General features: G+C 49.8%; 1 protein-coding gene across 6 annotated transcripts in view; it reads left to right on the plus strand.

Moving 5' to 3' along the window:
* The first annotated feature begins 1,148 nt into the window (after positions 1-1,148).
* Positions 1,149-17,787, plus strand: part of PLEKHM2 (pleckstrin homology and RUN domain containing M2) — a 66,712-nt gene continuing 50,073 nt past the window's right edge. For 3 of the 6 annotated variants that reach the window (XR_006276329.1, XM_043499897.1, XM_043499900.1), the window contains exon 1: positions 1,149-1,391. Coding sequence is in view for 4 of the 6 variants with exons in the window: in XM_043499897.1 (XP_043355832.1) it covers positions 1,332-1,391 (60 nt within the window). In the remaining 2 variants the exon portion in view is untranslated. Of the gene's footprint in view, positions 1,392-13,753; positions 13,868-17,787 lie in introns of those variants that run through there. The other 3 variants (XR_006276330.1, XM_038376360.2, XM_043499899.1) reach the window with 2 other exon arrangements.

Genomic DNA, 17,787 nt, shown 5'->3' on the forward strand with positions numbered 1-17,787 from the left:
ACACTGCAGGGCTGGGGGGCCCGGCCCCCACCAAGCCCGGGATGCCGTGGGACTGGGGCGCGTGGCCCCGCCAAGCCTGGGACACTGCAGGGCTGGGGGGCCCGGCCCCCACCAAGCCCGGGATGCCGTGGGACTGGGGCGCGTGGCCCCGCCAAGCCTGGGACACTGCAGGGCTGGGGGCCCGGCCCCCACCAAGCCCGGGATGCCGTGGGACTGGGGCGCGTGGCCCCGCCAAGCCTGGGACACTGCAGGGCTGGGGGGCCCGGCCCCCACCAAGCCCGGGATGCCGTGGGACTGGGGCGCGTGGCCCCGCCAAGCCTGGGACACTGCAGGGCTGGGGGGCCCGGCCCCCACCAAGCCCGGGATGCCGTGGGACTGGGGCGCGTGGCCCCGCCAAGCCTGGGACACTGCAGGGATGGGGGGCCCGGCCCCCACCAAGCCCGGGATGCCGTGGGACTGGGGCGCGTGGCCCCGCCAAGCCTGGGACACTGCAGGGATGGGGGGCCCGGCCCCCACCAAGCCCGGGATGCCGTGGGACTGGGGCGCGTGGCCCCGCCAAGCCTGGGACACTGCAGGGCTGGGGGGCCCGGCCCCCACCAAGCCCGGGATGCCGTGGGACTGGGGCGCGTGGCCCCGCCAAGCCTGGGACACTGCAGGGATGGGTCGCTCGGCCCCAGCCGCAGCCCCCGGAGGAAGCCCCGGGGCCTGGTTCTGCCCCCCAGTTGCAGGGCAGGGGTGCACAGCCCAGCCTCCTCCTGAGGCCCTAGAAGTCACGAAATCTGTGACCTCCGTGACTAAATCGTAGCCTTACGGGGACCGAGCCCCCGGCCTCCCGCTCTTTAGCTAGCCCCGGGGAGCAGGCCCCTCGCACTGAGGCCCCCGGGGCTCTGCTGGCTAGGTGCGTGGGGAGCCGCCCTGTGCCCCCGGGGGGACGATCCGGTGGCCGGGGGAGAATGGGCCGCGCCAGGCGAACGATAACGCCCAGCGCAGACCCGCCCGGCCAGGGAAGCGGGGGACGCCCGGGGGCTTCGCACTGGCCGGGGCCGGGGCCGGGGCTGGCCGGGGGAAGCCGCCGCCTCCCGCGCCGCGTCTCCCCGCCCGCCCCCGTCACGAGTGCGGCCGCGGAGCTGCGCCGCCTCCCCTGCGCCGGGCCGGGCTCCCCGCACAGGGCGGCGGGGCCGGGGCTCAGCGGAGGGCCGGGCGGGGAGCGGGGCAGGGCCCCCCGAGCCGGCAGGACGGAGCCCCCGGGCGCCTGGCGGGCGGGCGGCGGCGATCGGCTGAGGCCGCCGGGCCGGCGGGGGAGGAAGCGAGCGGCCGCCGGGGGCAGCGCTATGGAGCCCGGGGAGGTGAAGGACCGGATCCTGGAGAACATCTCCCTGTCGGTCAAGAAGGTGAGAGCGGCCGGGCCGGGGCCTCGTCTCCCCCGGCACCGCGGGCCGCTGGCCCCCGCCCTGCCCGGGGTCCCGCCCGGGGGCCCTGTCCCCGCCCTGCCCTGCCCGGGGTCCCGCCCGGGGGCCCTGGGGCCCTGTCCCCGCCCTGCCCGGCGCCCCCGGGCCCCTGCCCCCTCCCAGTGCCGTCTGCAGGCCCAGCTGGGCTACAGCACAGAGTCTGGTGGCTCAGCTTCGCCCACCCATCGCTGCCCCTCACCATCCCCAGGCCTTTTTTTACTCCATATCTAGATGTTGTTTACACTGGGGCTGGGTTGGTCTTTTCCAGATTTCCCCAGTGTGCAGCTGCATCATTGGTACCCGCCGCAGGGGAGCTGGTGTAGGCAGGACTTCCCTGGTCGTCCGTCCGTGTTGGTCAGGTCCTGCTCTGAGCAGGTGGAGGAGATGGTGTTAAACGCAGAACAAGTGCACTAGGACTCCCGCCGGTGGTGTTGGCCACGGTGGAAATAATTTCCAAACCAACACCCCCGTGTCAACCCAGCCTTGACGTGCACAAGTTCTAACAAACCAACCACAATCAAATAGCAAAAGTCCCAACTTGGGCTACAACTCAGCCCTCTAGCCACTGCATATGGAGCTCTAGTTCCTCCAAAGCATCACTCTCCTCTAGTTACTGGGTAGCTATTTTTACAGAGCTTCCTGAATTCACTGGTGTCTGACTTGGGCCCTCAGTCTCCAGCCTTCCTGTTTTACTCCACAGTGTACATTAGTGTGAGATCAGAACGGCTAGTTAATTCCCTGCCTGCTGGAAATCAGCACCCTTCTAGACCCTGATAAAGCCCAGACAGAGATCTGAAAATTCACCTTAAGCCTGACCTCCATCATCCTCTGCTCTTCTAGTCCTGGTCTTTCCTGAACAAGGCTGCTAATCATTCTGAATTGTCATACTGTGTAGAATGGGTTTTAATATCTGTAAGAGAGTATTGGATCTCTGGTTTCAAAACCACTCTGAGCCCTCTAGCCACACAGAAAGCTTACTTTAATATTTGCCACCAGTTTGATTTATACAAAATAGCCAGGACTACACCAAACACGCAAAGGCTGAAACAAATGATGAATAGGAGTGAGGGAAAGCACCAGTGAAGTCTATGGCCAATAGCTCCAATGCCTGTTGCTGCTGCTCCTCATAACTTTCTAAGCAACAACTTGAAATTGACCTGATGCATCTTAGTTTTACTGCTTCCTACAGGTTCTGAATAGCAACAGTGAATCGTGACCAGATTTTTGTCAGCTTCACGTTGCTTCACATTGGGAAACCATTGGGCAAGGGCGGAGACACTGGAGATTCTGTGCTGCCGACTGGGACGTCCTGCATCAGGGCTCATTCAGTGTGTTATCTTCACAACCATAAGGGCTAGAAAAATAGGGCTTGATTCAGATTTTATACAAATGTTACTTCCTTGCCTTCAATGGACTTTTGAGTTTCTCTGGTATGAGATCAGAACCAGCCCCTCGGGCTTTTTCAGAATGAAAGTAGCCAGTAAATTGTACAGAAATTGGTATTGGACACCCGTTCATTTACCTGGGAGAGCACCTCACTGGCAAGTGGATTTGTCAAGCCCTGGAAAGGAGGCAAGGATACTTCTTTATTCCCTGCCCCCTCAATGAAGTAATTAATGATCATGTGCCAGAGTATAATCAGTAGGTGAAAAATGTAAGGGAGTCAACTTGAAAGAGTAATTTAAAAAGTTACAGATCATTTAAGAAAAGTGACAGAAAATAGACCAGTGGATCACAAGAAGGACTTTGTTAAACTATCTTTTGAAAATCCTGGTGGAAGAAGGTTAATTTGCCAAGAGGAGTTGTGTATCTTAGGTATGTAAAATGAGGGGGGAAATACCACAATGACACAATTGTTTGAATGATCAAGCATGGCAATTGCTGGTGTATTTCGCCTGCCAATTCTGCATCATTAAAGGCCATGAGAGTTTTACTGTTGACTGCAATGGCACAGGCTCGAGCCCCAAACGTACAGAAGGATGGGCAGAAATTTAGAGTTAAAGAAATCTAAATTGTCGGCTTCATTCTGAGGGGTGCCAAGTGCCCTTGACTCCCACTGACTGCTTTAAGAGTTGAGAGGGCTCAGCACTGGCAGAGTAGGCCACCACTTGCTGTAACTGGAGCAAAACTGCTCTATGTATGACCTTTCTCCTTAATCAGCTCTGTACGGGTATTGCCTTTGGGAGTATAGAATTGTCTGCTGTTTCAAATCAAATATCGGGGAGAATTGTGAGTGATGGGTTGATTTACTGTCTGTAGTTTGTCAGCTCTGTCTTCCCTATTAGATACCAGTTCATTCAAAGGAAGGCCGGTTAGCTTTTCTGGAGATTATTTGGACAGCTTAGTGATATGGATTTAATTATTTCTCTTTAGCTGCTCCTGCTTCTCTCCCTAACACCCGGCATGTGCACCCCACTTCCAGCTTAGAGGGCCGTGCTCAAAAAAGGAATTATGTTAATTGTGGCAATTTATGGATGATTGTTTTTTAAAAGGAATGTAGGGCTTGCCAAAGGCACAAGACCGTCACTGCCGGGATCTGAAGATCTCTGCACAGCCACGTGCAGTCAGTGATACCATAAGCTTCCACACTAGGTGCCTTAACCCTGGGAGAGGTGGGGCACATTTAGAGGTGACAGAGCAGATCAGTCTTTGGTTTTTCTGTAGAAATTACCACTCTGCCATGGTAATCATATGTACCGCTGTTGGCTGTGGGCACTGGATGGAGACCACCAATTAGGTACACACAGTACAGTAACAAATGAAAACAGTATAAATGCCTAGATTTCATATATGCTCCTGACCAACCCTCAGCTGGTAGCCACGTGCAATCAGTGATGACCTTGGTCACATTGAAACTAGTGACCCAAATGTGTCCCATTATCAGACTTCTGTGCCATCCTGGTAGCTGCAGGCTCCATTGCAAAGGAGGAATTTGTTATCTGCCTGGCTCAAACTCGGTGCCAGGATGTGGATTCCCAGTGCTGCCAATTTCAGAAGTTAAAAAATCATGAGCAAGGCCCCAAATCATGGTTTTTGTTCCATCTCCAGGCATGGTGTGACAATGGCAGGGTTGCCTACTCTTGCCGATTCATAACTTGGGTCCGGCCTCTGCTGCAGGAGCTCTCACTGAAAGACCCACCTGAGGTCAGATCACACCACGTTATACAAAGTGTTGCCTGATGGTGCAGGGGGCTTCCCGCTGCTATCCAAGCTCCCAAACTGCCCATTTTTAATTCTGTCCCCTCCAGCCCTCTGTCAATTCTCTGCCCCTCAGCCCCGCATCAGTTAAGTCTCTGCCATACATCTGCCCCAGAGCTACATTGACTCAGCATCCCTTCCAAGCCCCACATCTACCCCTTCCCCCCAGCAGTCCTGCTCCTCCTGCAGCTGTGGAGGCTTTTCATCCTCAGGGCTTGGGAGAAGGGTGAGCGGGGAGGGAGAAGAGCAGCGTCAGTGGTTCTTTATCCCTCCACCAGGCTCTGGGACCAGCTCCGGTGTGTTCTTCTTCTTCTTCTCCCCGGCCTGGTGTTGAAGGGACAGAGAGGAGGAGGAAAGATCAGCTGACTCATTTTTCACAAGATGGGAGTGGGGAGGTGGTAGCAGATCTTCCTTCCTCTGCTGGAATCTCCCCCCCCCCCCCCCGACCCCCATCCTGTGGACAAGGTATCTGCTGCTCCCTCTCCTTCCTCTGCCCCTAGGGGATGAGCTTTGCCTGGCTCCTGCAGCTGCTCTGATTGCCTGTTCTTCCCCAGGAGAGAAGTGGTAAAGGCAGCTGTTCAGAGTGGATTTACCCCTTGGCAGGCTGATACTGCAGCTTCTGGCTTCGCCGGGAGGCTGCCTGCAGCAGCAGCCCAAGTCCAGTTACTGTCAGTGATATCATGAGAACCTAACAATTACAGTTACAATACTAACAAGATTCAGAGTAGCAGCCGTGTTAGTCTGTATTCGCAAAAAGAAAAGGAGTACACAAGTACTCCTTTTCTTAATACTAACAAGAGGCATTGAGAGTGATTTACACCTTGTTATGATGCAAATGCGATCTTCAGCCATTTTTGTGTTCACTTGATCCTGCACCAGCTGTGTGTTGGCACAGTCCCCTTAGTTAGAACACCTGAGGGGGCTGCTAATTGTGCTGTCTGAAGGGAATGTAAATAGGACCACATCCCCTCTCCTTCGGTACTGTCCCCTATGCTGGCTGCTAAACCAGCTGTATGTCACCAGAGGATCCTGCTGCACTGGGGTGATCCTCTCATGGCAAGTTACACAGCCATTTTGTGCCAGTGGAGTGGTGTGAGACAGCTGGAACACAGCTAAGGAACGGGGCCTCTGAGTCCTTCATCAAGGATAACTTCTGATGTATACAGTCATTAATGTTATTGGTTTCAGAGTAGCAGCCGTGTTAGTCTGTATTCGCAAAAAGAAAAGGAGTACTTGTGGCACCTTAGAGACTAACAAATTTATTAGAGCATAAGCTTTCGTGAGCTACAGCTCACTTCATCGGATGCATTTGGTGGAAAAAACAGAGGAGAGATTTATATACACACACACAGAGAACATGAAACAATGGGTTTATCATACACACTGTAAGGAGAGTGATCACTTAAGATAAGCCATCACAAATCAGACGTCAAGAATTATAACATTCAAAAACCAGTTGGAGAACACTTCAATCTCTCTGGTCACTCGATCACAGACCTAAGAGTGGCTATACTTCAACAAAAAAGCTTCAAAAACAGACTCCAACGAGAGACTGCTGAATTGGAATTAATTTGCAAACTGGATACAATTAACTTAGGCTTGAATAGAGACTGGGAATGGATGAGTCATTACACAAAGTAAAACTATTTCCCCATGGTATTTCTCCCTCCCACCCCACCCCCCACTGTTCCTCTGATATTCTTGTTAACTGCTGGAATTAGCCTACCTGCTTGTCACCATGAAAGGTTTTCCTCCTTCCCCCCCCTGCTGTTGGTGATGGCTTATCTTAAGTGATCACTCTCCTTACAGTGTGTATGATAAACCCATTGTTTCATGTTCTCTGTGTGTGTGTATATAAATCTCTCCTCTGTTTTTTCCACCAAATGCATCCGATGAAGTGAGCTGTAGCTCACGAAAGCTTATGCTCTAATAAATTTGTTAGTCTCTAAGGTGCCACAAGTACTCCTTTTCTTTTTATTAATGTTATTAACGTTGTCTATCCAGCTAACCATGATTAATGTTGGAAAACAAATAAGAAATAATACATGGTTCCCATCATTCTCAATAGATGTTGCAGAAGGAGAAATGTTCCAGGAGAACCTCTTAGTGCAAGTATAACCCAGGGGTTCTCAAGCTTTCTGAAGCCAAAGGAAGCTTGTTAAAAAAAAGTTGGACAATAATTGATGACAAATGTGCTTACAAATTAGCCATGAATATATGGGGACGGTTCAGGTACTTTATGTACTCCTTCTAGAAAGTCTCACCAATCCCTAGGGGTGGGAACATGCTCCCCAAAGCTTGAGAACTTCTCTTCCAGTCATCCTCCAAAGTCATTTACAGGCTTCTAATATTTGTTTGAAGGTTCAGTCAGGAAGACTATCTACTAATAATAATATAGTTCAACACACATTGCTAAAAGCAAAACTTATCGAAGTATCGCCGTTTATTTCTTCCAAGTATATTTGTCATTTCAGGCGTTCTCTTTTGAAATATCTACTGCTGTGTCCTGATGCAGAGGTGAAGTTGTAATCAGGCTGATCTTTCAGTCACAAATGGGTTAAATTATTCAGGCATCTAAAATGAAGCCTACTCACTGTATCTGCTAGAGAAAGTTTGGAAGCTCATGTGAACATCTGCTAGTGAAGAGAGCAGCAATGGTATTTTGAACATTTACACTAGTTCTCCAGACTGCTGGTGCAAACCCTTTCACATGAGAATGGCTTGTAAGGTGGAATTGTAACTGTATTGCTGTGAATCTGGAAGAGTGACCAGTAATTGACATCCTTTGGTCTCACTGCCTCTGATCTACCATGGCTCCTAAGCGTGATGCCGCTGGTCAGCAGTCTTCAGAGTAATGGAGAATGGAAACCCATTGTCTGGGATAAAGAAATAACAGTTGAACAGCAAGCTCTTTGCATTCCTTAGCTGTTTCATATTCATTTTAGATTCAGTCCAGGATATATCACCAGACAGATTCAGACAAACTGGAGGGAATTCAGAGAAGAGCAACAAAAATAATCAAGCTTACAGAGTAGCAGCCCGTGTTAGTCTGTATCCGTAAAAAGAAAAGGAGTACTTGTGGCATCTTAGAGACTAACAAATTTATTAGAACATAAGCTTTCGTGAGCTACAGCTCACTTCATCGGATGCATACAGTGGAAAGTATAGTGGGGAGATTTTATATACACATAGAACATGAAACAATGGGCGTTACCATACAGACTGTAACAAGAGTGATCAGGAAAGGTGAGCTATTACCAGCAGGAGAGCGGGGGAGAGGAGACCTTTTGTAGTGATAATCAAGGTGGGCCATTTCCAGCAGTTTAGTTCCCCCCCCCCCCCCCCCCCGCTCTCCTGCTGGTAATAGCGCACCTTTCCTGATCACTGTTGTTACAGTCTGTATGGTAACGCCCATTGTTTCATGTTCTCTGTGTATATAAAATCTCCCCACTATATTTTCCACTGTATGCATCCGATGAAGTGAGCTGTAGCTCACGAAAGCTTATGCTCTAATAAATTTGTTAGTCTCTAAGGTGCCACAAGTACTCCTTTTCTTTTTAAAAATAATTGAGAGGTCTGTAGAGATTGATCTGTGAGGCGATGTTAAAAGTGCTTAATCTGTATTGTTTGGCTAAGTGATGGCTAATGAGGGGAACTTTGAAGGAAGCAGACACCAAGATGTAGAAGAATTACTACTTAGTGTGACAGACAGGGGCGTGACTAGGAATAGTGGAATGAAATTGAGAGAGAAAAAACATATCTAGCTGCTGGAATTGTATAAAAGATTGATGAAAAATCAAAGGCTGCTTCTTTCTGTAAAGAGAGAGACATGTTAGTACCTACATGATTTGCAGAAGCCTGATTTTTTAGCCATCTTGATGTTGATCAGATTTCTTTATTCTAGAGTTTTAGTAGATAGCTGTAACAGACTCCTGAAACCCAGTTAGCTTGCTCTTCCTGTAGCGATTTCCAACCTTGCTTGTTTTTCTCTCCAATGGAATCTGTACCTCTGTTGTGCTGAAGAACTTGTGACCTGTAGTGCCTTTTTCTGTCACATCGGGAACACTCTCCCTTGCAGTCATGTGCCACCCCTAAGTCTTGATCATCTGTGTCTGATAAGCTGTACCAATAGCAGGCTATTCAGACCTGGCTGTCAAGACTAGGGTGTGTTTCAGGCCTTAATTAAGATGCCAACCCTGCGTGCAATAACCAGTTAAGAGGCTGCTGTCTAGTACAGGGGTCGGCAACCTATGGCACGTGTGCCGAAGACTTCACTGTCTGCCAGGGACAGCAACGTGCAATTAAAAATCCTGCCCGGCCCACTCTTCTCCGCCCACCGCTCTCTCCTTGCAGGGCAGGCAAGCTTCCCCCTCCCCCAGCCTCTCCCCCCAGCGTGCAGGGTTCCTGCCCCTCCTTCTCTCCCTCCCTGCGTGTATCAGCTGACGGCCCTTGCTACAGAGGGGAAGAGGGAAAAGCAGAATCGCAATGCGCTCTCTGCTCCGGGACGTTGGGGAAGGGGGTGGAATCAGCATATTCCCTCCAGCCACCTGCCAGGAGCCACTCAGGGCAGGGGGCTGGGAGCACCCCCATGACCCCAGCCGACACTCCCAGCCCTCTGCCCTGACCCATGAACCCTCCTCACACACCCCAGTCCCGTGCCCTGACTCCGGCACCCTCCACACATACCCATCCACCCCATGCCCTGACTCTTGCACCCCCACATCCACATCCCTACCCCCACCCTGAGCACCAAACGGGGGCTCCTGCACACACACAACTACATTCCCACCTGCACCCCTCGCACCAAATGGGAGCTGCCCAGGTAAGCGCTGCACACCCAAACCTCCTGCCTCAACCCTGAGCCCCCTTCCTCATTCTAGCTCCTGGCCACACCCTGCACCCCAACCCCCAGCCTGCTCCTTCACCCCCAGCCCTGTTCTCACTGCACTCCCACCCTCATCTCAGTGCAGAGATAGGAAGAGAATGGACCAGAACCAGGGAGAAAGTAGGTACCTACTTTCTGTGGACAGGGCCGGGACCCCAGACCAGCAGCGGGCTGAGCGGGGCCTGCAGCCGGGACCCTGGCTGGCAGGAGCCGGCGGACGGAACCCCAGAGCGGCAGTGGGCTGAGTGGCAGCAGGCTGAGCTGCTCAGCCCACTGTTGGTCTGGGGTCCCGGCCGCCACCCCTGCTCAGCCCACTGCCAGTCTGGGGTTCTGGCTGCTGGCCCCTTTCCAGCTGGGGTCCCAGCCACAGTCCCCGCTCAGCCCGCTGCCGGCCTAGGTGAACGGAACCCCTGGCTGGCAGCGGGCTGAGAGGGCTGGCAGTGTGAGATCAGCATCTTAATTTAATTTTAAATGAAGTTTCTTAAACATTTTGAAAACCTTGTTTACATACAACAATAGTTGAGTTATATAATATATAGACTTATAGAGAGAGACCTTGTAAAAAACATTAAAATGTATGACTGGCATGTGAAACCTTAAATTAAAGTGAATAAATGAAGACTGGCACACCACTTCTAAAAGATTGCCAACGCCTGGTCTAGCACATGCAAACAGGTGTCACCAGCACAAGTTAGAACCAGTCTCCAGTTCCTGTCTGGCTGCAACAGGGCTGTTTGTATAGATACAGTGCAAACGATTGGTACCTAGAGTCGAATCTCTCCGTTGGAAATAGCATACCTAACCTAAATGAAGTCTCTTGGGTTTGAAAATCAATATGTGTAGGACACCCTGGAACAGGCCTATTCTAACATTAGAAAATGACATGGGGGCCCAGGAGAGCTCATGAGTAGAGGGGACCTGGACACGAGTAATGAGACAGAGAAGCTGTAAGACTCGGATTCCAGTCTGTTGCCTGAATGCTTAAAAGTGTAGGGGCTATGTGTTCTGTTCCAAGCCGTACAACTTCTACCCTCTGTGGGTTCAGTGCCCTGTAATCAAGGCTCCTGTTCTGGTGCACCATGAACATGCATCTCTCTCTCTCCAGGCTATTTTGACATCAGTGAAAATTGTTTCTCAGGTGGTAATATGCTATTCAGGGAAAGCCACTGGATCTGCTAATATGAAAGCAGATATCTGGATTATAGCACAAGTTGTGTTGTTTACCTCTATGTTTCTGGGATGAGAAATAGAATGCCGGGATCCCTGCTTTGTCACATGCTTTTTCTAAGAAATGTTGGGTCAGATCAGGTGACCCGGAAGCATGCACCTACACCCGGATACCCCAACGACTCCTGCCTATGCAAAAGTGAAGGGACTTCAAGTTTTGCACATTTTTCATTTCACGGTTGTCTCTGGGACTCTTGCTGGGAGAAGCAAGTTTGGTTAGAACCCAGAAGATAAGAGTATTGATTGGCTAATGTGTTGATCTTCAAGAGCAAAATGAGATTCTCCATTTCCCTATTCAATTGAGTCTACCTCAGGAAATGAGATCCAATAAACCAGACCTGGAATAAGTAATAATGATGTAGAAATACTCTGACAGAAATACCTTCTAGTCTCTTTGCTGCGGAGCTGACCAGAGTCGCATTGCTGCCCTTCGAAATTCACTTCATTTACTATAAAGCTTATTAATGAACATAAGAACATAAGACTGCAAAGAGTTACAAAGGGATCTCACAAAACTAGGTGACTGGGCAATGAAATGGCAGCTGAAATTCAATGTTGTCATTGAATTTGGTGGAGCCAGGGTCTGGATTAGCTGTTACCACTCAGCAAAGAGATCTTGGAGTCATTGTGGATAGTTCTCTGAAAACATCCACTCAATGTGCAGTGGCAGGCAAAAAAGCCAACAGAATATTAGGCACCATTAGTAAAAGGGTTAGATAACGAGACAGAAAATATTATCATGTCTCTGTATAAATCCATGGTACATCCACATCTTGAATATTGCATACAGTTCTGGTCGCCCCATCTCAAAAAAGATAGATGGGAATTGGAAAAGGTACAGAAAAGGGCAACAAAAATGATGAGGGGTAAGAAACAGCTTCCATATGAGGAGAGATTAATGAGACTGGGACTTTTTAACTTGGAATAGAGACGACTAAGGGGATATGAGGGAGGTCTATAAAATCTTGACTGGTGTGGAGAAAGAGAATAAAGAAATGTTATTTACTCCTTCACATAACACAAGAACTAGGGGTCACCCCATGAAATTAATAGGCAGAAGTTTAAAACAAACAAAAGGAAGTACTTCTTCACATAATGCGCAGTTGATCTGTGGAAATCGTTGCCGGGGGATGTTGTCAAGGCCAAAACTATAATGGAATTCAAAAAAGAGCTAGATAAGTTCCTGGAGAATAGGTACATCAATGGCTATTAGCAACCCCATGCTCTGACTGTCCATAGGCTCTGTTTGCCAGAAGCTGGGAGTGGATGACAGGGGATGGATCCCCTGATGATTCCTGTTCTGTTCATTCCCTCTGAGACACCTGGCATTGGCCGCTGTCGGAAGACAGGAGACTGGGCTAGATGGACCTTTCGTCTGACCCAGGCTGGCTGCTCTTACGTTCTTAAGTTCTAAGGCAGGCTGAGCCCACCTCCGTTGTTCTAGTTCACCTTCATTCTTTACCTCGACTCCCTACCCCTCTCTCAGAGCTGCAATTACTGTGCTTGGCCAATGACTGGGCAACTAACATGAGAAAAGAGCTCTGGATCCCGTGCTTCATAGAATCATAGAATCTCAGGGTTGGAAGGGACTTCAGGAGGTCATCTAGTCCAACCCCTTGCTCAAAGCAGGACCATAGACTATGATTCCCTCATGGAGATCCAGGGTCACTCCTAAATCTCGTTCTACTGCATTCTCACTGCAGGGCTGAATTAAGGCAGGGGCTTTAGGGGCTGCAGCCCAGGGCCCCGGCTCAACGGGGGCCCCGCAAAAATAAATCACAGGCAGCGATCTCCAACTCCGGCCACTAAAAGTCCTGCAGTGCAGTGGGGCGCTCAGGCAGGCTGCCTGCCGTGGCCCCACGCCGGTCCCGGAAGCGGCTGGCTGCTAGCATGTCTGTACGGCCCCTGCCAATGCCCCCAACGCAGTCCTCACAGCTTCCCATTGGCCGGAGCTATGGGGGCGGCGCAGGTAGCGCACGGAGGCACGCTGTCCCCCTCCCCCCAGGGGCCGCAGAGACATGCTAGGAGCCAGCCACTTCTGGGAGCAGCGTGGGGCTATGGCAGGCAGCCTGCCTGAGCCCTGCTGCTGCACCGCTGGCCAGGAGCCGCCTGTGGTAAGCGCCTCTTGGCCAGAGCCTGCACCTCGCACCCCCTCCTCCATCCCAGCCCCAGATCAGAATCCCCCTCCGGCACCCAAACTCCCCCCCAGATCCCACACCCCAATCTCCTGCCCCAGCCCCCTCCTGCACCAAACTCCCTCCCAGGAAAAAGGCTTGTATTCAGGGGCCCCACAAAATCTAATAGCCCCGGTCCCACAGGAGAGTTAATCTGGCCCACTGCCAAGCCCCTGAGCCAGCTGTTAATTGTCATTTTGATCACATTGCTAGACTGAGCTTTTCAAACTGTGTTCATAGCAAACTACAGGCTTTAAAAACACACGGTTTCACTTTCAATGCAAAGGCTCCATTCCAGTGCAGCAGGAAACCTCCAATGACCCAGCTCATTGCCAGCCCTGCATGGGCACAATACATCTGTCACAGCGCTGGGTGAAAGAGCAGGCCGTAGCAGCAAACTTGTGGATATGGTGCATCTTACCAATGGCTCACATGTGCCACCAGTGTAATTCCCGGATCATGATTTTGCTAACAGTTGGAGTATTGTCTGTTCAGAGAAGGCTGCTTGCTCCTGATTGAAGATGTTATTAGCCCCTCTGGAAGGGGTTGAGAGATTGGAAATGGAGACAGAAAGAAGCCCAATGTAATTAAAGTTACGTGATCAACCTCCACTTCCAGTCACTGCACTGATATAAACGCTTGTTTTGCAATCCTGTTGCAGTAGAATAATGATTGCTAATCAAGCACGTAGTCAGGGAAGGGGTTTTACAGTTCCCCTTTTCAAATCAATGGCCCTGCAAGAACACAATGGTTAGGATTAAGAGCTGGCCCAGAGGTGTGTATTGAGTAGCCCTGTCTAGCTGTTTATTTTGCATTTTCAGAGTGTTTGTCTCGCCAGGGGATATCTCCTGAAGCAGTACTCAATAATTTCAAACCCAGGTGAGCTGAGCATTCAGTAACCAGTCAGAGCCGGAGACCACAGTTGAGTCATGAAGGTCAGTTCTAGGTGTGAAAGAAATTTCCAAATTCCAATATGGTTCTGTATCTTCCGGTGAGAGCTTTTCTGGGAGAGCTTGTGCAAGTTGCTTAACTTCTCTGAACCTCAGTTAATACGTGTGTGAAATGGGGATAGTATTTACTTATCTCACGGGGGTTCCTGGAACTTTTTGACCCTTAAAAAAGTCCTTCCAGGCTTGACCAAGTGCCATCTGGAACTGTCCCAAGGCCTGGCATTTATTCATCATCTGTTTTCTCCTAGGAGAGGTGCAAAACCTTCCCTCATAAGCATCAGTGGTTTATATGTCACTCAGTCTGTTTCAGGAATGGATGGCATTGACGCTAAGGACAGGTACATGCCTTTTGTGGAGTACTTTGGTACCAATATTTCAGAAATTAGGAAAGCAAAAAATACCCATTGATCCTCGCCTGCTTCTGTATTACCCATTCTCAGTACCAGAGGTGGGCAAACTACAGCCCATGGGACTGTCCTGCCCAGCCCCTAAGCTCCTGGCCCGGGAGGCTCGCCCCTGGCCCCTCCCCTGCTCTTCCCTCTCCCCCGCAGCTACGTGGCTGATCAGCCCTCAGAAGAGCTTTGGTGACTTTTCATTACAGCAGTTTCTGTGTCTCCCAGTCCTGAAGGAACTTTCTTCAAACTTGCCATTGTCTTCTTAAAGTAGTGAGCACAGCCCACAATCTTTTCTTACTTCTCCATTTGAGCAAAGGCTTGCTGCACTGCATCCAGCTTTTGATGCCGTAAGTCCATGTTCTGTGTTGCAGCCTTTAACATCTACATTCCAGACTTCGGAGATGGGGGCAGCACCGAAGCTAACCTTGTAGCCCAGGCCAGAAGTTTTAGAGGAGGAGCAGTCTTTATAGCTGGACATCCAGCATTTCAAGTCCCTCTGATCTTACCACATGGCCCATTTGGTTTTCCCATAGGCCTTTAAAACTTTCTCCAGGGTGCTCTAGGATATGATCTCTCTTGAGGAGCCTGTCCTCCAAAGACATCGAAATGAAGTGACGTATCAAAATCAGTCCTCAGCATGGTGTAAACTGAAATGCTATGCTTTATCCACGAGTTATCTTGCCAAAGGAGTGGGGGTAGTGGGAAGAGGGCCTCTTCCATTCTACTCAGTTTTTGCTCTGTAGTAGAAGAGCAGTAAAAAAGTGGATTTAAAAGCTTCCCAAGACTTGAGTTCAAAAGTCAATTTGTTTTTCAAGAGTTGGTGAAGTTACTAGAAAGTGGTGTAAGGAATGTCCCATCCTGCCCTGTTATAGGTGTCGTGTTGAATCTAGCATTGGTGATTGCAGAAGGAATGCACAAGCCTCAGCTCAATTCTTGGCTGGTAAATGAAAAATGATTTTCAGTGACATTAGCTCCCCTCTTCTCTGAAATTGGGTTATGTATGTCCAATCTCTTCTGCAACCCTGTTTATTCAAAAAAGTCCCCTATTCCCCATTGGACAAACATTTCTATTGTTCTTTGTTTACAAACAGATCTAAATTTACATCCATATAATTATTTGGAATCTTGAGGAGTTTTATTTAGAAAAAGAGTTTCTGTCCGCCTCCTTGCCTGGCAGGCAGGTGGAATTGTTTTTGTTCATAAGTGTCGCAATGACAGCGATCCGACCCTGTTCAGATCATGCTGTGTCCCATCGCATGTGAAGCTTAGAAACACCCAGCTGGTAATTTCAGGGATTCCTTTTGGATGTGGACACATTTACTTTGTCCAGCAGAAGATCTATAGATAGCTTTGGCTCAGAGCTCATTTGAGCCACATTCTGAATGGAGTGACATCTCCTGAATTGGCTTTGCTTATCATGCTAGCAGAGCTGAAGTTACTGGGTTAATCCCAGCATCTGCAGTTGAGTGAACCCAGAGAATGATGAACTGAACTGACGAGTGCGTGTGGGGAGGAGAGAGGTGGCTAAGTGGAAAGGCCATAGAATAATATTGTTGAAGGAAATGCTACCACATTGTCAAAGCTTCCCAGCCTTCCTCCTTGTCCAACTGCTAGTGTCTATATTTAAGTTACCAGCTCAGCCCACAGCCACAGGCAGGAAATTACTTCACAGGAGAGTCACATGTGAAGGAGTATTTGATCACCACACTCCAAACACTTTCTTTTGGCCAAGTGACTAATTAGACAGAGAGGTTTGTTTTCAATTGTTCATTTGTGCTTTATAACGATATTTTCAGGAGGCAGCTCAATAGGACATATAAAATGCACAGAGCTCTTTAAAGCGGGGTGAGCAGTACTATGCGTCTTGTACAGAACTGAGCACGTTGCTGAAGACCTGCAAGCAATAAGTGTACAGGTTACAGGTGTGGTATTGTTAAGTGCAAATACTTGGGGCTGGATTGCTGTAGTGTGGTTACACAGGGCTGGTACAGAGTTGTTGGGGTTGTTCTGTCTATGTTTTTACCAGGTATATGGGCAGGTGTTTGGGGACACCTTGATGATCATTTTGTTAGCGCAGTTACAGAACCAGGGATGGATGCTTATAATGAAAATTTTCCACCCCAGGCTGTCTCTGGATAATTTTCAGCTAGTCTCCAGCCATGCCCAACCATTTCATTATCTGATTAGAGCATCCATGTTTCAACCTGTGTTAGCCAAAACTAGCCTTAAAGGTTTGTCACTAGCTTGGTTTCCCCCAATCAGTGTGGCCATGAGCTATATAATAACTAGATCACAATCCCAAATTAGAGATGACCTCCAGAGGTTAGTCTGTACTACCATGGGTTGGGTACCATGAGTTTCAGCTAAAATCCTGTCCTACCCTACCTTCCTTGATCCTACCACATCCTTTCCCTCAACTGGCTCCCTCATGCTTTCCAAATTAAATCCAAGCTTCCCATCCTCTTCAAGGTTCTGCTAAATTCCACCTTTGGCTATGCCTTTGGTTTCCTTTCTTACTACCCTTCGGTGCCTTCATTCATTCAAGCTTGCAGCCAAACAGCTTCCTTCACATCCTTTTCCCACCACTTTCCATGGTGTCTCTGACTCTGGGTGCTCCCTCCTCTAACCCACTGCCCCTAGTGCCCTCCTTAAAACCCAGTGCTTCTGCCAGGCTTACTAGTATTGACCCACCTGAGCTAGCTGTGCAGATACCCTGCTATTTTAAAAATAAAACCCTATAATAATCATAATGGCTCAGGTGTGTACTGTCTTGTCTCTTCATTTAGGCTGGAAGCCCTGTGGAGCTGTGGCCACGTCTGTCTTTGTGCCTTGTGTAGCACCAAGCCCTGTGGCTGTGCTTCACTGATAACTCTGTTAGATGGCTTTTTTGTGTATAATATATGCTGTCTCCCATCCACTGCATAGTGCTAGCACTTTATTCTGCCATGTAGAGGGCACTAGTTTAGTCACTGGATACCCACTTCAGCTTGGCATGGCCTGGAACTGTTGTGGGCTTTGCAATCAGCCCCCAAGGGCGGCAGGATAATACCGCATCCCTTTGATGATACGCGTAGATAGATTGTAAATTTTGGGGCAAAGGAATCTGGCATCCCTGGGAAGTGACACGCACATCGATAGCTCTACGCAAGTAGTAATCTGGTGACCTTCTCTGCAGCGGCAGCTCTGATGGATTCTGCCCTACGCTGCACGCTGGAAGAGGTGTCAGGAATGGAGGCTGAGTCCTCAGGTTGTTTGAAAGTGGGGATGTTACACTCTTTTTCTGCAAGATCCAGGTTCCACTAATGTCTAACACCGAGCAGGTATATTCTTCTTGGGCAGGGATTCTCAAACTGGGGGTCGGGACCCCTCAGGGGGTCGCGAGGTTATTACACGGGGGGGTCGCAAGCTGTCAGCCTCCACCCCAAACCCTGCTTTGCCTCCAGCATTTGTAATGGTGTTAAATATATTAAAAAGTGTTTTAAATTTATGGGGGGGTCCACTCAGAGGCTT

The sequence above is a fragment of the Dermochelys coriacea genome, chromosome 18 (genome assembly GCF_009764565.3).
Source record: "Dermochelys coriacea isolate rDerCor1 chromosome 18, rDerCor1.pri.v4, whole genome shotgun sequence".
Lineage (NCBI taxonomy): Eukaryota > Metazoa > Chordata > Testudines > Dermochelyidae > Dermochelys > Dermochelys coriacea.